Source organism: Podarcis erhardii, assembly GCF_964252035.2.
Source record: "Podarcis erhardii genome assembly, chromosome: 9".
NCBI classification, from domain to species: domain Eukaryota; kingdom Metazoa; phylum Chordata; class Lepidosauria; order Squamata; family Lacertidae; genus Podarcis; species Podarcis erhardii.
Window position 1 is genome coordinate 75,140,733 of NC_138512.1, and position 27,934 is coordinate 75,168,666.

At 46.9% G+C, this 27,934-nt stretch overlaps 1 protein-coding gene across 1 annotated transcript; it reads right to left on the bottom strand.

Annotated features, from left to right (window-relative positions):
- Window positions 1-752: 752 nt before the first annotated feature.
- Window positions 753-27,931, bottom strand: UBOX5 (U-box domain containing 5; the record flags this gene model as incomplete). The annotated part of the gene is given in 6 exon segments (XM_081876903.1): window positions 753-1,286; window positions 4,539-4,700; window positions 7,804-8,983; window positions 27,687-27,765; window positions 27,767-27,906; window positions 27,908-27,931. Coding segments are annotated over 6 exon segments (1,794 nt in total). The 3' UTR covers window positions 753-1,077.
- Window positions 27,932-27,934: the final 3 nt, after the last annotated feature.

Consider the following 27,934-nt stretch of genomic DNA (forward strand, 5'->3'; position numbering starts at 1 on the left):
CCTTTTTAGTGGTTGGCCCTATATTTATGGAAGGTCCTCTCCCAGGAAGTATGGTCTCCCATCACCGGTGACTTTTAAAAGAACGCTAAAGACATCCTCATTTCAATCTGCTTTTGATTATGTCTTTAATGAAGTTGTGTCACTCAACTGAAGGGGAATGATGTAGATTTTAATTTAACTTTTTAAATGCCTATTTATTTTGCACACTGTCTTGGGAGGGCAATTCCACTGAAAGGCGGCTTGTGAATTGGCAATAAAATAAACATTTTCCCTTGTGTAAAAAAAAACCAAACCACGAGATTTGAAAGCCCAAAGGAGATCAGCAACTTCTGATCATATTTTTTATTAAGGCTTATTATTTCCCCCCGCTGCTATAGCCACCCCTCCTCTCCAGTTGCACAACAGAAATCAAGAGTGACAACAGATGTGTGTGTGCTTGTGTTTGTGTGTAAACACGCTGGCTTTTTATACAGATTGCACAACTAATGAAAATGGCCACTGTCACCGTTCAAGGGTCTCATATGGAGAGTTACTTGGTTTTCGGAAGAGGAAGCCTACAGTTTCTGCAAGCTTCCCCGCACCCCCAAGGTCGGATGTCAAATTAAGTGGCAGGCACCACATCAGGTAGGCTTTCCTTAACCACCTACTTTCCTTTCTATAACCAAAAAAGCTCTCTCTAGGCAGGGGAAATGAGGAACAAGAAGCCGCAGAGGCCTGAGCCACCTAGAAAGTAGCAAAATAATGGAGCACAGTTAGATGGAGACACCACTTTTATATACAAATGACCTTTTTAAATTAGAGAAGCATATGGCTTTATTATCCTTTGATCGCTTTAGCTCTGGCACAACGTGCAACGCTGTAGCTGCACCGAGATTCTCTCCAAAGGCAACCAGTCCTCTTCAGAACCTCGCAGAGTTTCCTTTTGCAAGGTCTCCCATCCTGGCACGACTCAAAGGAGATGGGGGGAAGCGTGAGGAACAGCCACGGGTCTCTTCTGCTCCTTGGTCCCCCCCACAAACAGCTCACTTTTGTTTTGTTTTTCATCCAAATTCCAGAGAAAGCGTCGTAAGAACGGTGTCAGAAGTGGACCCTCAGGATGTCGTGTGTGGCAACCAGCCTCTTGCAACTCATGCACAGTATCGATAAGGACTTCTGCTTCTCGGCCAAGCAAGGGCGGCACACCAGGTGGCCGCAAGGGAGCTGGTAAACGGGCTCCGTTTTGAAGTACACGGAGAAGGTCCGGGAGCAGGAAGAACACCCTTGGGCCGAGTCACTCCTACTGTGCTCTGCAAAAAAACAAAGGAGGAAGAAGCACACGTGAGTCCCCTTGGGGTCTCCCGGTCAGCGATACAAACCCAAATAATGGGAATTCCCACTCACTGTTGGAAAAATCCCCTGGGGGTGAGCATGCAAGCCCCTGGAACTCCGAGCATCCTCCAGTATGCGCAGCTCTGGAGAAAGCATTCTCCCCTCATCTCCAGTGCGCTCAGCAACATAAACCAGCTGCTATTATGCACACTAATCTTCTAGCTTACGCAGCAAGAAGCTTGAAGCATCGTAGAGCTAATCTATTTATTTACACACTATGCACAGACAAAGGCATATTGGCGTCTGTTCTCTCCAGCTCGGAGAGAACAAACAGGACAAGTAAAAGTACATTACAGTGGAAGCTCGGGTCGCGAACATGACCCGTGCGGGATGCACGCTCGTAACCTGCAGTGGCGCGCCTGCGCATGCGCAGGCTGCGATTTGGCGCTTCTGCGCATGCGCGACCGCTGAAACCCGGAAGTAACCCATTCTGGTACTTCCGGGTTTCGGCAGGTGCGTAACCCCCAAAAACGCAACCTGAAGCAGCTGTAAGCCGAGGTATGACTGTACAGCGGAAGAAATAAGACTGTCTTCCGTTTCTCACGCTTTTCTCAGACAGGCATGTGATTTATAACAATGTTATCTGCAGCATCGGACTGTGTGAAATACTAACACTCACTGCAAACACCACCAAGTAGAAGCCTAAGCACCTTTTGCAAAACCCAGCCTCTGGAACTCTGGTCAACGCGAGTTGGAAAAGGGTGGGGAAGTCTGATGGAATATTATGTATTATTGTTACTGCATTTATATTCCCCCTTTTCTTCCAGGGAGCTCAACGATGGCATACATGGTCCGTCCATCCACTTCTCATTTAATCCCCCACAACAACCCTGTGAGGTAGGTTAGGCTGAGAGGCAGTGACAGGCCCAAGGCGACCCAGCAAACTTCAGTGCAGAGTGGGGATTCGAATCCTGGTCTCTCACAGGTTCCTAGTCTGACACTCTAAACGCTACACTACCAGCCTGTATTTCAATCTATTTTGCTATTGTCACCAGCCTCTGGGATGGAAGATAGCCTGACTCTTCTGGGACATGCACTCAGAACATAGGATCTGTATATATCAAGGAGAATGTCAACATGCATATTAGATAATAAAACCACTCAGAGGATTGATAGTTTCCCTGCCCTCCGAACTGAGGAGCACATCCGAGGTCACCGTTTTCTGGTTACCTTCTTTTAAACATATAAACATGACTTAAGGCCCCGCCTATTTGACCGCATGTGCTCAGCAAATCTACACAAGTGAATAAGCCAGATTTGTTTCCTGTCTTTTAAGGCATGCTAATTTTGCAGAGCACACATATCCTGGGTGGATGAGGTCCAGGGCTTCCTTTAATGGCTCTCTGATGTGAATTCTCTTGGCAGGAGAAACACCACAACGTTGTAGAATTCACGGCCACAAGATGTGGCTGCAACCACAATCTTGAGAGGCTTCGCTCCTTCTCTCATAATACTAGAACTCAAGAACATCCCGTGCAGCAGAATGTTGGAAGGTTCAGGACAGGCAAAAAGAAGTTCTTCCTGCAGCGCGTGATTAAACTCACACCCGCAAGAGTGATGGCCACCAACCTTGATGGCTTTAAACGATTAATCAAATTCATGAAGGGCTACCAATGGCTACTAGCCAGGATGGCTATGTTCTACCTCCATGGCTGGAGGCAGCCATGCTTCTGAATATCGCTAGAAAAATGCAACCTGTGCTGCTGTGCTGCTCATGCAACACGTTGGCAATTAATATACAGAACAATAATTATACATACTTTATCAACCTTCTGAGAAAAATACAAAACATTAAACAAAGCCACAAAAACTTGCAAACTACCCAGCCTAAAATGAACTTATAATGTCTGGTTTCAATAGATTTTTCAAATGCTTAACTCAGTCATAGAATCATAGAATCATAGAATCATAGAGTTGGAAGAGACCACAAGGGCCATCGAGTCCAACCCCCTGCCAAGCAGGAAACACCATCAGAGCACTCCTGACACATGGTTGTCAAGCCTCTGCTTAAAGATCTCCAAAGAAGGAGACTCCACCACACTCCTTGGCAGCAAATTCCACTGTCGAACAGCTCTTACTGTCAGGAAGTTCTTCCTAATGTTTAGGTGGAATCTTCTTTCTTGTAGTTTGGAACCATTGCTCCGTGTCCGCTTCTCTAGAGCAGCAGAAAACAACCTTTCTCCCTCCTCTATGTGACATCCTTTTATATATTTGAACATGGCTATCATATCACCCCTTAAACTCCTCTTCTCCAGGCTAAACATGCCCAGCTCCCTTAGCTGTTCCTCATAAGGCATCATTTCCAGGCCTCTGACCATTTTGGTTGCCCTCCTCTGGACACGTTCCAGAGGAGTCTTTTAGATAAGTTCATGAAGATACCAACAAAAGGTAAGTTTGGTGTTATTCACAATACCGAGAGATGCTAGTAGAACTGTAGATAGATGTTAATAGGCAGGGTGCCGGCGTATTGCAGCTGTTTCGCCCTGGCGGTCCAAGTAATCAAGAGGCTGCTGTTCGCCCCCGACGGGGCCCTTTTACTGGGGCTTGCAGGTAGCACACTCCCAAAATAGTTTTCCGGGCTTCTTCAGTGGTCTAATCTCAAAGTCTTGATACGTATATTGATATTCAATCTTATAGAGAATACTCTTTCTTGGCTTAAGCTTAAGAGACTGATTTGCTTAGCCATACTTATCAATATACCTCTCAAGACTTTGAGACTTTGATAAAGTATGTATAATTGTTGTTCTGTATATTAATTGCCAACGTGTTGCATGCTTCTGAATATCAGCTGCTGGAAACTACAGGAGGCGAGAGGGCTGCTCTTTTGCTCGAATCCTGCTTGCCGGTTTCCCACAAGCAACTGTGTGGCCACCTTGAAGGCCAGATGCTGGACTAGAGGTGCCATTGGCCTGATCCAGAAGGCTCTCCTTGCGTTCTTATGAAGTGATCACTTCCAAGCAGCATTTGAAGTTAGACCTGGGGCTGCAAGTTGCCCACCTGTGCAATCCACATCTAGCGAGGCTGCTGGGCAGCTGAGGGCTCTTCCTCACGCAGCAAGCATTAGGAGCGTTTTGCAAACTTTGCCTCCCACCACCCCCTTTCCGAAAGAGGAAGGCAAGAACCGCCGTTCCGCAGTCCAGCACCCCTGCAGTGTCGTGCTGCCTCTTTACCGTGTCCACTGCTCGCGTTCCACGGGCCAGGGCAGCCGCCGCCGGTATGTGGTTGCTGCTGCCCTTTCGTCAAGCTAGCTGTGAACAGCGGCATGGAGCTGAGCGCCGAGTTCAAGGCGCTATCTAAACTGTCCGAAAGCCTCTGTTCGTGAGAAAGCAGATCTGCGGAGAGATTTGCAAAATCAAAATCATCATCATCTGGAAATAGTCACTCTGGGTTTACAAAGGGAGCAGGCAGCAAAACAATGGGCAATTCAGTCTTTCATGCTGTGCTGCAATACAAAATTAAAAAGGCAAGTTTAAAAAATAAAATGGAAGGATTCCAGCGCTCTTCTTCCTACCAGCGGCTAGGATCCAATGTTCTCTGTCTGCTAGCGCAGGGGGTCGATAAAAGGAGTTGCATAGCAGAAGAGTCAAGGCAGAGTCTCTCATCTGAATCCCCTCCTCTCCACCCTTCCAAACCCATGTTCAATTAATGTTTTAAATCCTAATTAAGCATGTGGTCAACCTACACCCAACACCCCATTTTGACAGCCCTGGATCACTCTGGATGAAGCCGCCCAGGTCAATACAGCTGCCTTGACCCACTCAAGGAAAATCGCACATCGACTTGACCTATGTCCAGAGGTTGTGCACAGCCTAGCAATAAAGGGGGAAATGGGATGGACTCCTTATGAAGAAAAGAGCAATCACTTGTAAACAAGAAGCAGTGGAGGGAAGAGGGGAAAGTAAATACTGTACCGTATTTTTTGCTCTATAAGACTCACTTTTTCCCTCCTAAAAAGTAAGGGGAAATGTGTGTGCGTCTTATGGAGCGAATGCAGGCTGCGCAGCTATCCCAGAAGCCAGAACAGCAAGAGGGATTGCCGCTTTCACTGCGCAGTGATCCCTCTTGCTGTTCTGTCTTCTGAGATTCAGAATTTTTTTTTTCTTGTTTTCCTCCTCCAAAAACTAGGTGCGTCTTTTGGTCTGGTGCATCTTATAGAGCAAAAAATACGGTAGATTTGGCAGAAAGTAACCGTCACTGACTTGCTCAAACGTGGCAACAAACTATGACTGTGGTGTATCACGAAGCTAACAAGCCACTGTGAGCTTTTGGTTGACAGACTTCCTCCTCTTCTTTGAGGCCAGAAGTTGAATAAAAAACAATAACCGCAGCTTGCTGTATCATCCAAACCCAGCCTTAACTTGACCTTAACTACGGCCAGCTTGAAACAAGCCAACTTCAAACGGAGGTTCAAGGTGCTGGCTTGTTTGACCACAACTTACTGGACAATGTAGCAATTTTTCATTAAGGAAAAGTGAAAGCTTCCGAACACCCCCTTGAAGATGAGTTGGAGGGTGGCAAGGGGCACAAACCCAAGTCTTGTTGATTTGAAACAGGAAGAAGAAGGCTGAAGACCATGAAGCTGTAATGAGCTTTGTGGCAAAATCACAAAGTTATTTATGCATGTTTTAAAAAACAAATTATGAAAATGAAGCTAATCCTTTTTCTTTTTCTTAAAAGGAGGATACACATTTTGTAACCTCGTGTCTGAAACAAATGCATTTTTCCCAGGGGGTATTCAAGCATGCACAGTACTGGCATCCTTTTTCGTTGTTGTTAAATAATGCAGCACTTACTGCAACAACGATGTACCGGCACCTATTTTTCTAGGAAAAAAGCACTGTCTGAGACTGTATTATTTTGGAAAGATGAGGGCATTTCCATCCCCAAGTGGGATCCAATCACACGCCAGCAAATTTAGGGCATGAAATTGTACCTAATTAGTGCTCTTGGGCAACAAACAACCACAAAATTGGACTTTTTGCAATAAGGAAAGTGACAGGAAAAGGAACTGCAAAGTGTGAGATGACATTTATTTTGATGCAAGGTCATCTCCCCACCATGCAAACAAATTGACACCGAACACGGTTGTCTGGGTGGGATGGTAAACAGAAAGGCAGGAGGGCAATCTACAAGCTGACAGAGATGGCCAAAGCTGGGCAATAGAAAACCTGGGGTGGAATATGGCATTTTTACCTCCTGACCACTATAGGGACAAAAATGCTAAAATATTCGGTGGAGACTGACCAGTTTTGCTTCTTATCTTTGAAACGATGGAGTCTAAAGACTCTTTTAGAGAGGTTCTCAGATACTTTTAAGATCAGAATTCCCTATTGCCCAATGGAGACGTGCAGAATGAACAGGCCTGGAAATATCAAGGACTTGACTCAAACGAAACAGAAAAGGAGGCAAACAGTAATGGAGGTCATAAAATTAACCAGCAAAAGAATGCAGCAGAGCCAAGAGGAAGGATGCATCCAAAACAGAAGAAAATCCCTGTGAAAATCCCAGAAGAAAATTTCCCTGTGAAAATGGCCCGGACATGATGCCACTCTAACCATCTTACAGCTGCAGCGACAAAGGTGTAGCTTATTCCTGCTGCAGCGGAGCTTAATTTTCCAATGCTGAAAATGCTCCCATTTTGTTAATTCATTGGTAATAATCTATGGATGCCAATTGCAGATGCAACATTAGGAAAGCTGGACAGCTTCAAGGTTTTTAACTGTTATCTACTAAATTAGATTGCTCTCCAGGGCAGTCTTTGCCAACCTGGTGCCCTCCAGATGTTTATTTATTTCTGTGCTGCCTTATCATAATGGTGTACGTCAACAACTTAAAATGCCATCCCAAACGATGCAAATAACCATTAAAGTGACTGGTTAATCAATTTAAACAGCTGCATGGGCCCATCGCCAGAAAAATGTCCTCAAGAGATGTTTGAAACTCAAAAGGCAAGGATGCTGGCTGAACCTCACAGCAATATGAGACCAGCAGAACTGCATGCCTGACTCCCTAGATGAAGCCAGCCCGGCCAGCGCAACACTGGGGACAACAACGCCCCTCTGAATGTTCTTGGTGCTGGCAGGAGCAGATGGGACTTAAAACATCTGGAGAGCAGCAGGTTGACAAAGGCTGCTCTAAGGAGCCAGAAAATTTCCTGATGCAAACTGAAAATTTATCCATGCAAATTGCCCCATGCAAAGTATCCAATAATATAGTTTGCATAGGAAAGTCATTCCCCCCCCCACTCCCACAGCTCTGCTCCCCATTCACTCGCCATTCAAAGAGTCACATTATAGACCTGAACAGTCAAATAAAGCTTTTTTAAAAAAATAAAAGGAAAGGAAAGGAAAAAAGAGGATTTGAATGAAGCAGCGCCAGCAATCCAGGTTGTTCGCAAACAGGCTCCTTCTGCATATTAAGAGGACAGAGGAGTACCTGTCGAGCAGTCCATCTGGGAGGAGTTGGCATCGCAATCGGTTTTCATTTTTTTAGCACGGGACTCAGAGGTAGACGTGGCAACAAGGTTTGTCGCGGGGAAACGGAAGGGCTCCGTGCTGCTGCGTTGGCCGCCCGGCTTCTGCTCTACGAGGTCCATTTTCCTTTTGAGGGAAGACATGGCTATGGAGGAAGCTACCACCGTCCCCGTGGCCTGAGCCCTCCCCAGGAGGCGAGTGCTGGGAATGCTGTGCTGGAGCAGGAAGTGGTCTATCCTCGCCTTGAGAGAGGGGTGGGGCAGGGGCTGCGAGTGCTGGCTGAAGGCCACCCCCGTGAAGGGGTCACTGGGCACTCTCCCCCAGGATGCCTCGCTCCGGTTGCACTTCTCCAGCGTGCTCTGATCGATCACTTTGCCCGAGGGCAGCAGCATGGGGAGAGTCATTACCTCCAGGGTGATCGGGTCCAGGAACTCCTCGGGAATGTCCGGGATGGCGTCCATCAGCTTCTGCTCCTGGCTGTCCGGGCTGCCAAAGGACGCCAGCTCGCTCTCCATTGGCGACGGGAGGCCAGCAGCCTGCCCTCCGAAGCCTTGCACGGCCCGCAGCACGTCGTCCACCACCTCGTGGGGGCAGGATTTGGCCGGCTGGCCCCAAACCTCCACTTTCTTGATGCAAGGGAGACCGCCACCAGCCACATGGGTGATGCAGATCTTCAAGTGCGAGACGCAGCTCAGGGAGCTCGGGCCTTTGTTCCACAGGTCCAGAGACGCCGAGCCAGGGAAGGAGAAGAGAGTGTCCATCTGCTGATGGAATGGAAGCCTCGGCCGGAAGCCTCGGTGGCTGAAGGTCACTTTGCTTTGATTCTTCAGCACCGCTTTGCCCACCAGCGTAAAAGCTTCCTTGTCCAACGGGGGCTGAGCATCCAGACCTGAGAAGGGAGAGTCCAAACTGCTCCAAGAGGCTTTGCTGGGTGAGGTAGATGTGAAAATATCCAGCCCGGTGATGTTCTGATAGCCCCCAGAGGAGATGTCTATATTAATCCGGAAGATTTCTACGTTGAAGGGGAAAGAGAGAGTCACGTGGACCGGGGGCTTGATGAAGTATTCACAGCGGAAGCCTCGGTTGCGTTTGGCAAGGTCTTCTGAGACCAGATTTTCTACTTCGTATCCGTCAGCGGAGATCTACGGGTAGAGAAGAAGAAGAGAAGAAGAGTTTGGATTTGATATCCTGCTTTATCACTACCCGAAGGAGTCTCAAAGTAGCTAACATTCTCCTTTCCCTTCCTCCCCCACAAGAAACACTCTGTGAGGTGAGTGGGGCTGAGAGACTTCGGAGGAGTGTGACTGGCCCAAGGTCACCCAGCAGCTGCATGTGGAGGAGCGGGGAATCGAACCCGGTTCACCAGATTACGAGTCCACTGCTCTTAACCACTACACCACACTGGCTCTCAAAGAGAAGGACTGACAATCTTTCCTGCAGTCTTTGCATGGCATGCCGGAGTAACAACACAGAAAGAGACTGGAATCCTGTTGCAGCAACAAAATTGGACTCACCCTCAATGAAAGCTCCCGTGGATTTCAACAGGAGAGTTAAAGCACATGCTTAAAATTCTCTGATTGAAATAACTGGGAGTGGAACATTTAGCTTTCTTTACCGCATGCCCCTAATCTCTCCACCTTTTTATTGTGGCTGATTGGCTCGAGTTACACAGACGCACTTTGCACCCTACCGAAAGAAGAAAAAGTTAAAGCGGGGGGCATCTGTTTCAAAAGAACCTCTCATCACCCCGCCACCTTATTCTAAATCTGCAATCTTCACATGGTGGGGAGCCCAGCTTAAATATCCCAAGCAGATACACTCGTACAACCTTCTCTTGAAAAGCTGGAGGAGGAAAAGCGTGCAAAGAGCTCTCTTGGATCAGATCAAAGGCCTCTCTGCTCCAGCATCCTTCATCCTTCTCCCCACAGTGGCCAGTCTCCAGGTAGGCCTCAACCTCTGGTGGTGTTCAAGGGAAGACTCTCTCTAAGCCTGAAGCTCCCACCACAAGGGAGCTTTGGTTTTTCCTCCAGTACTAAAACATCTGCCTACAAGAGAGTTCAACTGACCAAGCTGTAAAGTAGCAAGGCTCACACTGACCTGTCTTGCTAGTACTCTAGTTTCTGATCTTCCATTATGATGTCACTTCCCTGGCCAGTGACTTGCAACAGGAGGCGGTCCAGCCAAATTCATGCTTTTTGTTAGCTCCACCAGAAACAAATACAGTGGTGCCTCGCAAGAGAAAATTGATCCGTTCCGTGAGGCTCTTCGTATAGCGGTTTTTTCGTCTTGCGAAGCAAGCCCATTGACAGCTTAGCGGATTAGCGGTTTAGCGGCTTTTAGCGGATCAGCTGATAAGCGGCTTAGGGCTTAGGAAAGGGGGGGGGGAGGGAAAAAACCCCACAGGAACTCGCAAGACATTTTCGTCTTGCGAAGCAAGCCCATAGGGAAATTCGTTTTGCGAAGCGCCTCTTGCGAGGTGTTCGTCTTGCGGGGCACCACTGTACAGTATCAGGCTTTTGCTGAGCTACTGATTTTATTAGGGATGGGGGAACAGCTGTCTGATCATGATTGTAGGGCCAAGGTGGACCTACCAGTCCAAGCCGAAAGTGGCAAGCTGGAAGAATCTAGTTTTTGTTTGCAGGGTGATGCTGGTGCGGGGACAGGATTACAGAACCCAACCACCTGCTGCTTGATTAGGCGGCTTACACTGCACAGAATGATCTGCTGCAGACGTTGACAACCCTGGGTGTCATTAAGTCACATTTTCTCAGAAAGGATATGCATGAGCAGCAGGGGCAGCAGCAGGAAGCCTCCATGCATAAGCCGTGTCAATTTAGTCCTGCAACCAGCCGCTGAGTCAAAGCACTCCTTGATCTCTAGAATGTTAACTCCTTTGACCCTGAGATGCTGCGCCAAGTCTCCACCCTCTGTTGTCTTAACCTGGAGCAAGGTGGGTTGTGGGGTGGTGGTGGAGTACCTTGTTGCAGTGAATTCTTGGCTTGAATTGCGGGAGGCAAACATTTATCACCATCTTTGTGGCTCAAGGTGGAAACCAGCTCCCCAATCTTCAACTTGGCTCTAAAATAAAGCACACAAAAGTTTTTTTTAATAACTAAATAACTAATAACTATGGTGAACAAGTGATGTGACAGAAATTGCTGCTTTGATGATAACATTTGTTTTGGTGTTTTGAAGATTGCATTACAGCATAGTAATGTTGTGTTTTAACAAAGCGATGCCCAGGCCTAAATAGGGCTTTCCAGGCCTTGGAAGACTGACGCACCAAGGCAAGGTTGCAGTCACTGAAACGGAATGTCTAGTTGCCATTTTGGACGGCTCTAAAGTCCTATTTTTTCAAATGATGGACTGGCTGTGATTGATTAAACATTTGGTTAGTTCAGAAGACAACCTTAAACCAGGTTAAGAACTCTGAGAACTTAAGAGAAGAAAAGTCATTTGATCCAGGGACAGTCCACACACACATATTCCAACCTCTTTTTCTTAATGGCTGCTGCTCCTGGCTCAGGCTGCACGGAAAAAGCATTTTGGTCCTAGAAATTCATTCCGATTGTGCAGACAAAATATAACAGATAGAATTCCACAGGATGTGGTATTAGTGTGTGAAAACAGTCCAGATCCAGTGATCCCCAGGCATCCACCTCCAAATGACAGAGTTGTCAGGAGCCATCCAGGCACCCAGGCATCTTCATCTGGTCTCAAGTGGTCGAAAGCAAGGTGCAAAATGTGCCCGGTGCCCTGCTAATTTTGAACACTGTACACCCCTTATTATCCTGGAGCGTTTGGGCAGGTTGGTATGTGTCCTTGGACTCTGTTAATGCCTCTTGCTTGTCTGGATGAGGTGTGTGTTTGTGTGTGTGTATAAAAACCAGCCAACTATACAATAATATTTACATTCATTGCCCCAGCCACGACTGTATGTGCCCCCACCCCCAGAAAGGGGTAGCTAGGACCCGCCGTACTACAGTATGCTTACCAGATTTTTTCCGGGGACACTTTTTTCTTTTCTTTTTTTTGAAGCTGAGTAGCAACAGGGAGTCAGCCGTGGGGATGGTGAGGCAAAAGACCCTGGGCCCAAGCACACATGCATATTGTATAAAGGTGCAAAGCCCTTCTTTCGCACCCTGTGAAACATAAATATGCATATTTTTTTTTCAAAAAACTGGGAAATGGCGCGCCACCTGCCCGTGACTCCCGAGCCTTCCCCCTTTGTTTTGGCAGATCAGGGGAGGCTTGGGAGTCACAGGCGGGCAGCCATTGCCCAGGAGGGGCCAGCCTGGTAGTGAAGTTGGCTCTGGCAGGCTTCAGGAGCTGCTCGCTGCTGTGGCGCAGGAAAAATGGCGGGTGCCATGGCAGCGAGCAGCTCTTGAAACCAGCCAGAGCCAACTGCGATAACAGGCTGGCTCCAGGCTGCTGAGGCTGCCACTGCCACGTTTCCCAGGGAGAGATCTGCAAATCTGGGGACATTCCGGGGACAGAATTTGTCCAGCGACAGATCTGCAAATCCAGGGACTGTTCCCGGGAATCAGGGACGTCTGGTAACCCTATACTACTATACTACTCTGCTTCTATCATATCAGCTCGAGCAGGATGGATGAAAAGATGGTCCTTGGATGTGAGAGCAGAACCTGCAGTCACGGCCAGGGTTGATGACCAGCATTCCTCTCCTTGGGAAACAGAAGAGTCAGTGTGGCATAATGGTTGGAGTGTCCAAGACATGGGAGACCAGGGTTCAAATCCCCAGTCAGCCCCGAAGATCACTGGGTGACCTTGGGCCAGTCACAGCCAGAATTCTACAGGATGCGTTGCTGGTGTGTGGAAACAGTCAAGATCCAAAGACCCCCGGCATGCACCTGCAGATGGTTGAGACGTCAGGCACCACTCCTGGTGCCCAGGCATCTTCCCTTGGTTGCAAGTGGCCGATAGCCAGATGCGAAATGTGCCTGGCTAATTTTGAACACTGCTTTCAGCTTGGTAACCCTTTTGAGTTTCGTCAACACCCTCTCTGGTTTAGCTCAGCAATAACTCCCAATATAACTTTAAATGAAAAGGTCTTTGAGACGGATCTCTGATCCATGATTATGTTGACGCTGAGAAGGCTTGGTTAGTTCTCTCCTCAAGCATGAAGCCTGCCTACTGGCGACATCTTCCGATTCCCTTCAACAAGCAGAATCTTATCTGTTTGGGAAGGGGGAATCCAGGACAGCAAAGGCTGAGTGCTGACAGAAAGGTAGCAGGTCTAGCACAGTAGATCTCAAAGGGTGAGGCAGGAGAGGATGACAAGTGCAGTGGGAAGATTCAAGGACAATCAAAGAAACATTTAAACGCTTTAGTGTAGTTTGGTTCACTGGCTGTTGGGCAGAAGTTTTAGATTAGGTTTGGAACTGAAGAACAAACTAAGAGTTTTGGGAACAAGAAGGGAACCCTTTGTAGCACCAACTGAATGAAAAGGACTGGTGTGCAAGGCTGGCATACTTGGTCAATATCTTTACCCAGCTGAATGAGATCAATGCCAGTATGCAAGCCCACAATGACAATATCCTCGCAGCTACAGACAAAACAAGCTGCATAAAAAAAAAAAAGCTTCAGCAACATACCCTGAAAATGTTCCCACAGGTAAAAAGACAATGAATTACATGGCCTCGTACAAGAACATCTTGCAAGAAAAGATTGACCATTATTTCCCATCATCTGAGAAAATTTAGAGTGGGTTAGAGACACCTTTGCAAATTGCAGCTGTTCAGGACTGACATTGAATGAGGAAAAGAGAAAAGCTTCTTTGTGTTGATGAGATGAGTGCTAGTCTCAAATTAGACCTAATATGAATGAGATTACCTGGCAAAAGCAATCTCACACCCCTCACTAAGTTTGTATACCTGCTTAATGAACATACGTAAGAGGCTCATTTATAATTATATTTTGGAAATCATTCACATTCTTATTTAGCTGGACCGTTTTATACTTTCTGGATGTTCCATGATCATATTATAAAGTAGTTGTGTTCTATGTTATGAATCAGGCACTGGTAGTTGTTTCTTTTTTTGTCTTCCAATGTATTTATCATAATTTTAAAAATGGTGTGGCGCAAGGAAATTTTTATTCTAAAGGTGTGTCCGAGAGAAAAATGTTTTGAGAACCACTGGTCTAGCAGGATGCAATTTTCTTGGGGATCTCATATGGGAAGGGAAAGGTTAGAGTGACCTTGCCTCCCTGGGCATTGCACTCCCGGTGAACAATGCTCCTTCACTCACACCATTATTAAAAAGAAATAAAACCTGTGCGTATTGAAGAGCTGACCAAAGACCCAGCTAGTCCAGCTGTTCTCACAGCAGCCAGCCAGATGCCTGTAGGAAGCCAGCAGGCAGTTTCCTAGCCACACAGTTAAGAATGATGTCTACTTTGACTACGAGTGCTGCAGCAAGGAGTGTCTCCTAAAGGGTTTCCAAGGAAGGTATCCCAGAAATCTAACAACTTGAGGTCATGCAGCAGGTGTTGCTTGTACCGCCCTATTGCGGGAGCAATGATGGCTGAGGAAAGGTCCCTAAGGTGGGAGTGCAGAAGCAGGTATAGAGATGGAAAGGGATTCATTCCACTAGCCCACAGATGAGATGCTTTGAGGGGAACAGGGTGGTGCAACAAGCCTTTCCTCTCCATTATGAGGCTCCCCAAAAGGACCCTTGCTGTCCCAAATTCATCTTATTTGTGCTGATGCCCATTTTCTCCTCTGAGTGAATATTCCTTGTGTGGTGTTCTATTGAATCCTTGCTTGTCACCCAGCTCTACATCCTACCCCTCTCCCTCAAAACCCAGTTTATCTTAGGAGCTTAGTCAAGCGAAATGCAAGAAACATTTCATTTTCAGCCAAGCCCACGTTGTAACAGACCACATCTGCCTTGCAAACTAGCCGGCAGAATATTCTTTTTTAAAGTAAGCCTGTGTGAGCAAACATACCTGCATTGCCATTTGTGGCACATGAAAAGCTGTTTAAGGGTCAGGGGCTTCCATTTTACAAAAGCTTCCTTGCTTGGATGAGATTCATACTTGCCAGAGTGGAGTAGCTATTGACAACACTGTCCTGGAAGCTAAAAGATATCACTACCACATTTCTCCATTTGAGAATTATGCCCCTTTGCCAGGAAAGCATTCAGCTTACGGAGCCAGATGAGAATATGTATGAAACTTGGAAACAGCTATAGGTCACAGCCCAATTTTAGCTTAAAAGTAGAACGCTGCCGCCTGTGCCCCTGCCAAAAAAAAAAAAAAATAAATAAAAATCTGAGACTTTCTAAACCCTACAGAAGGCCTTGACAGAGGGACGCATGCAATGTTATAGGGACGTTGACAAAAAAATCATGAAAAACCCCTTTCAAAAACTATATGCCACTTGTAAAGCAAAGGCAAGGCAAGGCAATAAATCCCATGTCACAGAAAAACTGCATATGAATGGAAGTGGCTCTTAACATTATTTGCCTATATTTCCACAATTGGGAATCTTATGTGGGCAATTCCTTATTAATTAAGGAATTGATTAAGGATAATTCCTTATTAATCACTGTTTTGTGCGCTCAAGATCAATAAATGTGTATTAACCCATTCAAAGTGTGTTCCAGTCATTCATTTGGAGCAGCAGAAAAATCCACCCAGGAATTCTAAACAAGGAGGTGATTAAAGTGTAATAAAGGATGGAGGAAACCTATTAAGTTTATGTAAACACTCCATATTACCCACAATGCCTTTCCTAGAATCATAGAATTGCAGAGCTGGAAGGGACCCCAAGTGCCATCTAGTCACAGCTAAAGGATCTCTGGCACATGGCCACCCAAGCTCGGTTCAAAAATTTCCAACAAAGGAGAGCCTCTTCTAGAAGAGATTGCGAAAAACAAAATACACAGTTTAAAATGCCAAGCACTTTACAGCATCACTCTCGCTCACATTTCTCCTAGCCCACCCGGTTGTGCAGGCAAAGCTAATTCTCATTTTGCAGATGGAGAATAAGACTCATTTAGAGTGATAAGTGAACTGGGGATTACATCTAGACATTACCACTGGTCTATATCGGTACCATTAACGCTTGAAGAGCTTTCCCTGCTCCCTGTTCACTTTCAAATAAGCTAGTTGTCACTCCAGGGAGGAAAAAGACCACATTTAAAATTCTATTAGAATAAACATTTTATTTACAGGATAATCACTGCGAGAGACATTCACAAGCTAGGGACCACTTCAGGGGCATGTTGCCATTCCTAAGAATACTGAAGCACAGACCCTGCAAAGAGATGCTGGCAACCGCGCCGCTTCAAAAAGGTACATTATACAGCAATGCTAAACTACCTAGCTACATTGCCCGAGACCAAGAGCATCAGTGTGTGAGGAAACTTTTCAGAATTTTGGTTCTGAAAACCTGCAGATGGGTCACTGACTACTTATGTCATCTAAAGCGCCAAACACTTTGTGGTGCAAATAGCTGAGCTTTTCCGACCGGCTACGTCTGAGCAAAGGCAGCCACTCCCAGAAGGGCAGTTCTACCACTACGTATCCCATTTGACGTAGTTGCCTCCTTTTCAAACTGTGGAACCCCAGAAGGCGTTTGGTGCTGTAGCAGTAGTGGTTCTTGCTAGACACCTGGACGGCTAATTTCACATCCTGGCCTTGCAGCTCATTCAACCGAGGGGCTGGACCTTCGCACGAAGAGGCCTTGGGTTTGGTTAAAGCATTCAAGATGGCGCCCGTCAGTGGAACTCCGTTCGAAAACGTAAAATGATCCCAAGTGGGCGGGGGCGGATCCTGTGGCAATGCTGCTGCTGCTGCTCTGTTTGGGGTAGACGTTTCTATCTTGCTTTCAGTATTATTCACGGGAGATTGGCGACTAGGCCTACTGTTTAAAAGCTGACTCATCAAGTCATCTGTAAGGGAAACTCCACCTTCATTCAGCTCCAATTTTACAACTGCCTGAGAGTTAAACGGCAACGGCTTTCGGTCAGAGTCGAAACGAATCTCCAAATCAACAGATCTGGTATGAGGCAAGAGCATGTGACTTTTGACATACTGGGGCCCACCCAACATCTCCCCCAGTAGAGACAGAGCTTCAGTCGATTCCGGCTTCGTTAAAATATCCTTCTTGGCAACGTTCCACAGCATCTCTGCTACCTCTTGCCTAAGCCGCGGCTCAAGGCGATGGCCTGTGTAACTGGGGCATTCAATCTCCACCGTGCCATCCAGAGTGAACAAGTCCTTGCTAAGGTCAAATTCACTCTTGCTGATTAATTCTGCAAACTCAGGACCCAAAGCATAGTCTATCAAGTCATTTGGGAACCGCTCTGCAAATGCCAGAGCTAACAAAAAGGTGAGGAAATGCTCCGGGAATTTCTGGACTTCATGCATCTTTGCGCGCATCTCTTCCTCAAGGCTGGCATAAAGCTCCTCTGCATTGGGGGGCTCGTAGTTCAAGCATCCAAATGACCACAAGAATTTGGCAATATCTTTGCTCCGGCAATAAGAAACTCTGGAAGGCAAAGAGGCAGCAACAGCGTTCATAATCCTTTCATTCAGATAATGCAAAGCTGAACAGGCAAGGGTGATGTGCATGACGCCTTGAATGCCTATAGTTGGTATCATGGGAGGAACAACATTCCCAAGCTGATTCATGAAGTCAAGGTGAATAACATGAGTATAACGGTACATCTTGAGGACATTCACCAAAGCAAAAGAGCTCATGTCTGACATACGGGCAGAGACTTTATCTCCAATTTTCCGCATGGTATGTTCTGAAAGACCGTTGTGTGACTTGAAGAACCCTAAGCAAATGGCACCCACTTCCTCTAGATTGAGAGAGTCCAGATGTTTTAACACCAAGAAGTCTAATTTCTTCATTAACTCTTCAGGGGCTTTACGGCCTTCGCCTATGATGTAGACCAGCTGGACCAGGTGGGGCAAAGAGAGTTCTTTCCAACGCACGTTGACACAGCTCAACATGCTCTCCAAGTACTGGGGGACGCTGCGGCCTAAGCACCGCCACAGGTCAGCCACCATCAGCTGCTGGTCTAGGGTCATGTCCCAGACCCGGCGGCAGTACTCTGCTTCGTACACATTCAACATAGAGTGGGAGGGTGGGATGGCCAGGCAGACAAATGCTTCTAAAACCATCATGAGCTCAGAAATATCGAAGAGCTGGACCTTCTCAATTCCATAGCGGCATAGCACAGAAAACCTTGGGTTGGACTTCATGCTTACTTGTTGTTCCACTGGCAAGCAGCTCAGCTTGAAGAAATACTCTGCGATTGCTCTTGGTTTCAGGCTACTTTTCAACACAGCAATTTTTTGCAATATCCGGTCACATTCTTCCATGGAAATGGGCTGAGGGAACTCATCTCGATTGTAGCACAGAGATCTGTATTCGGGCCTTTGCTTCTGGAACAGCCTGATATCTTCCTTAGGGTCATAAGCCTCCACGTCAGCTGCTTCCCCGTTGCCTTTCATGGGGTCCAGTTTAGTTGGCTGCTCCAAAGAAGGTCGGATGGGCCGAGTGTGATTGCCTTCCAAATCCAGAAGTGTGTTCTGCATGCTCGAAAGCTTCCGTGAGCAGGTAACGTTGCAGGCATTCTGTAACGGTTTGGCACTAATCCTGGGACAGTCACTTTCCAGCGGACCCTCCTCCAAACTTCTTGAGGCTTCCTTACGAGATATGGCTTTGGTTCCTGGGTAGGCGGATGGATTAAAAGATACCCGGTATCCTGCAGGCTTCCACAGTATGAGCATGGTGGCGGGTTTAGAGCCCTCTCCCGCCTCTTTGCTGGGCTGGCCGCCTTCTTCTGCCTTTCGGAAGAATACTGTCTTGCCCCCAGCCTTGCTTGTAGTAGAAAACGCAGCTGCCCTGCAAGGCTGCCCTGCAAATCTTCGGCATATTATCCTCGTAGCCATGGTCACAATTACCAGGTCAGAAATGGTCCCAGGTACTGAAAAAAGGGCAGATGAAGAATGAGTGGCTTTTATCCGTCATGATGGCTTCTCTTTTCCTTTTTTAAAAAGACTTAACCATTTAACACTATAGTAAGACATGCCCTGAGAGGTAGCATTTACCCAGCACGTCAAACAATCTCAGCACATGGATATCCACCAGAAAGTTGACTATACTCAGCAGCCAATAATCCTGCTCCATCCTCTCACGCAACCAAGGTATTCTGCAAAAGTGAAGGACAGGTCCCTTATCTTAAGAGATTAGGTGCTCGGTTACTACAGGAATCTCTTTTAGGACTAGAATACGCTATGAATTGTATCCATACATTAGTGCATGCCTATGCAGATAATATCCTATGTTAACTTCGAATATTTAAGGTTTGTGCAAATCTTTAGTATGAAAGAAGCAGCAAGCCCCCTTAGCAGTATGCGGCCTACAGTGGTTCTCAAACATTTTACATAAGAAATTCACAAATAGCATTCAAACAAAGATTTTGGACACACCAGTTGGGGTCCATTCCTGACCATAAAGAAACAACTCTTTGTGCTGCCTTTGCAAGCTTGAATGACTAGCGTGATCAAACCTCCCACATCCACTATCAGTGGCCGAAGCGGTTGCTGGCTGAAGTGGAAAGGGATCCAATCCAAAGTCTTAAAAAGTGCAAGAAGCCGGGCTGTGATGTTCAGACTTCTGACTGACTAATCAAATGCCCTGGTTAATTGTTTTCAAGTCCTTAGAAAAAGCACTATCAAAAGCATTCTCACTCCCTTGCAGGACTATTGTTCTTATTCTTTTTTCACATCATTGAGGAACCAATTGAGATGGTGACAACTATAGTTGAAAGCTCTTTATAACTACCAAATAGCACCCCAACCCTCAAGTCCAATGAGGACATATGAAATGTTTCAGGTCTTTGGAAGACAATGGTACTGGAGACATGCTGGACCCAGAAAATGGGAAATAAATGATACCGTATTTTTTGTCCCATAGGACGCAAAACCAGGTCGGGGAATCCAAACCAGGTCGAGGAACAGCGGGGTGGCAGCGCTGTGCCTCCCCGCTGTCCCCCGAGCTTGTGGGGCTGCCTGATGTCTGCCCGAAGCGCGGGGCACTCTGCTTCAGCACTCCCCGCGCTCCGTGTAGCAGGCTGCTATCCGCAGGGCTCCCCAGGCTGCGGATAGCTTCCCGAAGCGCGGGGCGCTCTGCTTTCAGTGCGCCCCGCACTCCAGGAAGCAGGCTGCTATCCGTAGCCTAGGGAGCCCTGCGGAATCTTCCGCAGGCTCCCCAGGCTTGCTGATGGCTTCCTGAAGCCTGGAGAGCGAGAGGGGTCGGTGCGCACCGACCCCTCTCGCTCTCCAAGCTTCAGCGAAAGCCTGCATTCGCCCCATAGGACGCACACAGATTTCCCCTTCATTTTTGGAGGGGAAAAAGTGCGTCCTATAGGGCGAAAAATACGGTAGTTTAAAATGCCTTTTTTTTAACAGGATCACTCAGATATCTAGAAGCTGTGAACTTTGAAGCCTTATCAGGCTGTTCTTTAGGCATAGATGCTCACCACAAGATGTAAAAAAATGGAAGAAGGAAGTTCTTGAACGCTCTACCACGGCTGAGGGCTACATGAATGCCCCACGCACAATGGGCCTGCTGATTCAGTAAAGGTCCATACGGCTTTGGCAAGAGAAGATGGCTTTGGATTTATGCCTGAAGAACCACCTTACATTCAGCAACATCCAGCTTTCCAACAAAATGGCAGTTCCATTTTGAATGTACAGTGGTACCTCATAGAGCATCCAGGATCCGTTCCGGAGCCCTGGACGCCCGACGAAAGAGACGCTTGACAGAGCGTCGCTGTGCGCGTGGAGCGGTTTTGCACTTCAGCACATGTGCAAAGCAGCAAACCCAGAAGTAACCCGTTCCGGTACTTCTGGGTTTGCCATGGATGTCCGCCAAAATGGACGCTCAAGGGGGTGGATGTTCGTGGAGGTATGACTGTATTTCAAATGAATTTGTATTGCTCTGGAATCAGCAAAGACCAGAGGCTTTCAGCACATTTGTATGTCTGCCACACAATGACAGTGTGAGATGTTACTGGTTTGGTTCAGACATAATCTGGTTCAAACTATGATTCTAGCAAGCCCGGAAATCCACATGTAGAAAGAGGAAGAATAGGGAGGTGGAAACATGATGTCTGAGTTAAGTCCAAAGGATTTTGCTTAGCGTTAAGCACAACTTAAAACTACTACTGCAACGTTGATTTCAAATGCTAAACCACAGAGTCGATGCAGTGTAACTGATGACAAGGAAACTGAGTAAAAAAAAAAAAAAATGATTTGGTGTTAAAACGGTTTTCAGTTAGCTCTCCAGGAACTGCCACCACTTCCCAGAAGGCAGTTTTTTCAAAGTCAAGTCAGTGAAAAAGACCCCCACCCCCAGCCAGCAAAACAACCATTAACTCTCTTCTGTGTCTAATCTGCTTACACAGAGGGTTAATTAGAAGCAAAAGCATGGTGAAATAACTTAACAGACGCCAAAGTCTAGATGTAGTACTATAGCTAAATTTATGGTGCGACCATACTTGGAATACTGTTTACCACATCTCAAAAAGCATATTGGAGACCTGGAGAAGATGCCAAAAATAGTAACCAAAATTTTCACTGGCCTGGCGCAACTCTCCTATGAGGAAATATTACAAACATTTGAGACTATTTCGTGTAGAACAGGCATGTGGAAAGTCCATTTTGGGGGTGTAATCCAGCCCGCCAGTCGGTTTAATCTGGCCCCTATGGCAGTCTATCTCCTGGGGTAAAATCCTAAAAAAAGCTCTACAACTTCTATCTTAAAAAAAAGTTCAACAAGTCCAATCCTTTAAAAAGGTCAACAACTTTGGTTGGCCCTCACACATGTTCACTTCATCAAATCTGGCCCTCTTTGAAAAAAGTTTGGGCACCCCTGGTGTAGAAGAAATGTGAAAAGAGGGAACATGGAAGAAGTGTGGAGTAGAGAGATATTTTTTTCCCCTCCCCACTCTGATATAATACTAAAACCCAACGAGGTTATCCAATGAAGATGAATGGTGGGAGATGCAGGACAAAAAAGTAGTATTTTTAGTTAATCTGCTGAATTTGCTTTGCTTCCTCAAGATGTGAGCGATGTGTCAGAGTGGGGAAATAATAGCTACAGAATCATATAATTGTAGAGTTGGAAGGGATCCCGAGGGTCATCGAGTCCAACCCCTGGCCATTCAGGAATCTCAACTAAAGCATACATGACAGATGGCAATCCAACCTCTGCTTAAAGACCTTGAGGGAAGGAGAGGTCACCACCTTCCACCCCACGGTCGAACAGGTCTTACTGTCAGAAATTTCTTCCTGGTGTTGAGTCGGAATCACCTTTCTTGTAACCTGAAGCCACTGGTACAGGTCCTCCCTTCCAGTGCAGGAGAAAACAAGTTTGCTCCATCTTCCATGTGTCAACCCTTTACATATTTGAAGATGGCTATCATATCTCCTCTCAGTCTCTTCTGGAGAGAGTACTCCAGGTGTGGTCTGGCCAAGGAAGAGTGGAGAGGTACTATTACTTCCATTGATCTGGACACTAAACTTCTGTTGATGCAGCCTGGAATAGCATTAGCTGCTGCATCACACTGTTGACTAGTGTTAAGCTTGTGGTCTAATTTAAGTACAGTGGTGCCCCGCAAGACGAACGCCTCGCAAGACGGAAAACCCGCTAGACAAAAGGGTTTTCCGTTTTGGAGGCGCTTCGCAAAACGAATTTCCTATGGGCCTGCTTTGCAAGACGAAAATGTCTTGCGAGTTCCTACGGGTTCCCCCCGTTTTTCTAAGCCGCTTATCTGCTTATCCGCTAAGCCGCTAAGCTGCTAAAAGCCGCTAATAGCGCTAATCCGCTAAGCCGCCAACGGGCTTGTTTCGCAAGACGAAAAAACCGCTAGACGAAGAGACTCGCGGAACGGATTAATTTTGTCTTGCGAGGCACCACTGTAGTAGCAGGGTTGGTCACAACTGAATTGAAGAACCCTTGGAGGAGCTATTATAGCTGCCCACCCACCTCAGGACAAATTAGGCTATGAACCAAATGATCCACATGAGGACAGAGGCAGCTTATTTAGCTGACATATCAGGACAGAAACTACTGGTAAACCTAGCCCAGTACTGCCCATCTTAAACAGCCAGCAGTTCCCCAGGGTGGGGTGCAGAAGATGCTTCTCATCACTTACTACAGGCTTCCTCAACCTCAGCCCTTCAGATGTTTTTGAGACTACAATTCCCATCATCCCTGACCACTGGTCCTGCTAGCTAGGGATCATGGGAGTTGTAGGCCAAAAACATCTGGGGGGGGCCGAGCTTGAGGAAGCCTGACTTACTACCTGATCCTTTTTAATTGAGATCACAGCAACCATGAAAACCCTATGATCTACCACTGTGTTAAGCTCCTCCCCAAGCAAACAAAACCCTGATGAATTGCAAAGTAGAACACCGTATTTTTGCATTGGCCTGAAATTCTCTTTACACTCTTGTTTTACAAAATATAGATAACCTGAGACGGCAATCTGAAGGCTGATGAGGAGAAGAGAGGTTCTTTAAACCATTGCTCCCCAGCCCATTTCTTCATCAAAATTAAACTCTCAATGCAGCTCTTTCTCTGAGGATTTTCTGTAAACCAAATAAATAATAATAATAATAATAATAATAATAATAATTTATTATTTATACCCCGCCCATCTGGCTGGGCCTCCCCAGCCACTCTGGGCGACTTCCATAGAAAGCAAAAATACAGCAAAATATCACACGTTAAAAACTTCCCTGAACAGGGCTGCCTTAAGATGTCTTCTGAATGTCAGGTAGTTGTTTATCGCTTTGACATCTGCTGGAAGGGCGTTCCACAGGGCGGGCGCCACTACCGAGAAGGCCCTCTGCCTGGTTCCCTGTAGCTTAGCCTCTCGCAATGAGGGAACCGCCAGAAGGCCCTCGGCACTGGACCTCAGCGTCCGGGCAGAATGATGGGGGTGGAGACGCTCCTTCAGGTATACTGGGCCGAGGCCGTTTAGGGCTTTAAAGGTCAGCACCAACACTTTGAATTGTGCTCGGAAACACAATAAAATAAATTCTGTTTCAAAAACTAGCAGAACCACACAATATGCTGTTCTGTCAGTAGTAATTGATCATAGATGAGACGAAAAGAGTCTGTTGCTGCCACCTGGTGTTGAGAAAGTGGAGCCACCACAGAACCAGAAAAAAGAAAGGCCCAGAGCTTACAATTATTATTTTTTTGGAAAACCGCTCAGATTTCTAGCCCATCATGCAGTGGGCAAAAGCAAAACATGTCAGAACAGTATGCCTGTAATACGTAGGCCGGACTAATTGATTGGCTTCTTTTTCCTGCATTGCTACAAGAAGTTGCCGGGCTGGTGGGGAGGAAATAAGTGAATTGAGAGTAGGGAGGCCATATTTGTTAAGGGAGTACAGAGAAAATGGGGCTTCTAGTGCCTTTTTAGGGTGGCTCATGCACATCTAGGGAAGCTGAATCAAAGTGCAAAAGATGCAGAAAAGACTGCAGCCTGCAGTGGAAATGGGTTAAAAGACACCTGCCCGTATTCTGTGTTAGAGGCCCCCATGTAGTTTCTATAGAAGGGCCACTGTGCAGAGGATGACTCATGGTTTCAGTTGTATCTACACGAATGCACAGAGTATAGAAAACAAGTAGGATGAATTGGAGCTTTTAAAACAGGATAGCAAATATGACCATGTAGGCATTACTAAAACCTGGTGGGATGAGACTCGTGACTGAAATGGAGAAATCTGTCCAAAAGGAATACCTCAAACAGGAAGGGAGAAGTGGCAGCATTATAAATAAAGGATGTTTACACTTGTGAAGAGATGCATGACTTGGAGCATGAAAGGCAGATTGAGAGTATATGGGCAAAAACTGTAGGAGAGGGAAACAACAGTGACCTTACTGAAGGTGTCTGCTATAGACTTCCATGACAGACTTGGGTGACGCGCTCCTAGAGAAGATTACAAAACATTCAAAAAAGAGACACGGGAGATTTTAACTACTCCAATATCTGCTGGAAGACAAGTTTACTGTTAGGTGGCTTTGTAGCTGGTTGACCAACCGAGTGCTCACTAACAGTTCCTCACCATCCTGGAAAAAAGTGACAAGTGGGGTGACACAGGGTTCTGTCAGAGGTTCACTGTTGTTCAACACCTTTACAAACTACAGTGGTACCTCAGGTTAAGTACTTAATTCGTTCCAGAGGTCCGTTCTTAACCTGAAACTATTCTTAACCTGAAGCACCACTTTAGCTAATGGGGCCTCGTGCTGCTGCCGCGCCGCCGGGGCCCGATTTCTGTTCTCATCCTGAAGCAAAGTTCTTAACCTGGAGCACTATTTCTGGGTTAGCGGAGTCTGTAACCTGAAGCGCCTGTAACCTGAAGCGTCTGTAACCCAATGTACCACTGTATTTGGATGAAGATATCCAGGGGATGCTCATCAAATTTGCAGATGACACAAAACTGTGTCCAGTTCTGGGCATCATAATTTAAGGAGGATATTGATAAGCTGGAACGTGTGTAGAGAAGGGCAACCAATATTATCAAGGATCTGGAAAACAAGCCTTATGAGGAACAGTTGAGAGTGCTGGGTATGTTTAGCCTCCAGAAATGGAGACTGAGAGGAGATATGACAGCCATCTTTAAATATGCAGAAGGTAGTGGCGCCCGCCCTGTAGAATGCCCTCCCATCAGATGTCAAAGCGATAAACATCTACCTGACATTCAGAAGACATCTGAAGGCAGCCCTGTTCAGGGAAGTTTTTAATATGTGACATTTTAGTGTATCTTTCATCTTTGTTGGAAGCCGCCCAGAGTGGCTGGGGAAACCCAGCCAGATGGGCGGGGTACAAATAATAAATTATTATTATTATTATTATTATTATTATTATTATTATTATTATTATTAGCAAAAGGTTGACACACAGAAGATAGAACAAACTTGTTTCCTCCCACTCAGGGGTAGTACCCGTACCAATCAATGGCTTCAAGTTACAAAAAAGGAGATTCCAACTCAACATCAGGAAGAACTTTCTGACAGTAAGAGCTGTTTGACAGTGAACAGACTCCCAGTACAGGAGGCAGACTCTTCTTCCTTAGAGGCTTTTAAGCAGAGGTTGGATTGCCATCTGTCATGTATGATTTAATTGAGATTCTAGCAGTATAGGTGATTGGACTAGAAAATCCTTGGAATCCCTTCCAACTCTACAATTATATGATTTTATGATTTCCAAGAAAGAGAAATTTACCATCTTTTGTGTGCATGGTGTATGCATTCAGTGTGTTTCTCCTTGCCTGTGATGTATTAACAGATATATACCCAAAACAATTCACTTTACCTTGTGTACCTTGTCTTATTTAGCTTATAAAAGTTCAGCCTGTGTATTTTATGTATAGTGCCTCATTTACAGAAGACCATTGGAAATGTTATTACTACTAATTTATTATTATAACGGAGAAGAAACATATGCATAGCCCCCACAGGGAATGTTAGGCATTCTTTATAATCATATTACACCATGCACAAGAAATCTGCAGGTGCCTGGTGTCTGTACATGTGATACTTGCCACTGCAGTGCTGCTCTGCAAATGTCACCCACGAAAAGGGCAGAATACACATGGCGGAATATCAAGGCCTCCTCCGTTGACCCTTCTCTGCCTGAGACCTAAGAGATGGCTGCTGAGCAGACAATCCTGGGCCGCTAGAGGATGGGCGGCTTCACACGCTAGCATTAAGGAAAGTGCTTGCTGTGCGATCTGATTGGTCTGAACAAAGACATTGGATTCTTATCTCATTATACATGACAAAGCCATTTTTCACCTTCTCACCCCTTGCTTTTTCCTGTAAGACCTATTGCAGTCGTTAAGAGTCGTCAACAGGCTCATCACAGCTATCTGCCAATCACCCATTCCCACCACCCTTCTGAGCAATACCCCTCCCCACCTTCTCACTATATAGAAGGGTCTGGTGACTTCTGTTTCAGTGTATCTGAAGAAGTGTGCATGCACACGAAAGCTCATACCAAGAACTGACTTAGTTGGTCTTTAAGGTGCTACTGGAAGGAATTTTTTTATTTTGTTTCCACTGAGAACATAAGAAAAGCCCCGCAGGATCAGGCCAATGGCCCATCTAGCCCAGCATCCTGTCTTCTCGGTGGCCAACCAGGTGCCTCTTCTGGGAAACCTGCAAGCGGGACCTGAGCACGAGAGAAACACTCTCCTCTCCTGTGGCCTCTGGCAGCCGGCATTCAGAAGCATCAGGGCTCCCGACCGCAGAGGGCAGGGCATAGCCATCGTGGCTAGGAGCCATTCATAGTCCCTGGTGCTCCCTGCAGGTGTTTCCACAGACACGCATTTGCTACCAATTCACCCTGCATTGTTATTATTTTGAGGAAAATCAGCCTTTGCCCCTCCCATTGGTATCAATGAAAGTCTGGAAGTGCCAGCAGAGAGAGGGGGGGAGAGGAGGCACCTGGGGTCTATGACGCAAACACGGGGGGCGTGATAAGCGGGGGGGGGAGATAAGCGGGGGGGGGGGAGAGAGAGAGCACCGGCCAGATTACGTCACTCCCAGATGATGACGTGTTCCCCAGGGTCCTATAGCGTAGAGCCGCGGGCGGGGGCTGAGGAGAGGCGACTGTGACGTGCCGCGCAGGGGCTCCAAGCATCGCCCCTCCCGCTTCAACGCGTCACCCTCCCCCCCCCCGCTTTGTATGGTGGGGGGTGTATTTATTTTCGAGAGGGCCGCCCCCCCCCTCAGGACACCGACAGCGCCTCCTCCTCTTCCTCGGCCTGCCCTTCACTCACCGGGAACGGCGCTGCCTCCGTCCTCGTCCTCCTTCCTCCGCTGCCGCCGGGTCTGGCCCCTGTCAGGCAAGCCTCCTCTTCCCCCGCCCTGCGCGACCTCTCTCCTCAGGAACGCTTCCGGTGCCTCCCGCTTCGGCCGCGCACTTCCGGGAGAGGCCCTACGGCAAGCGGGTGGGCTCAACTGCCTCCGCGTGCTTGACGTAAAGTGCTGGCGGTGAGGGAAGAGGGGGTGGGAAAGTCCGCATCCG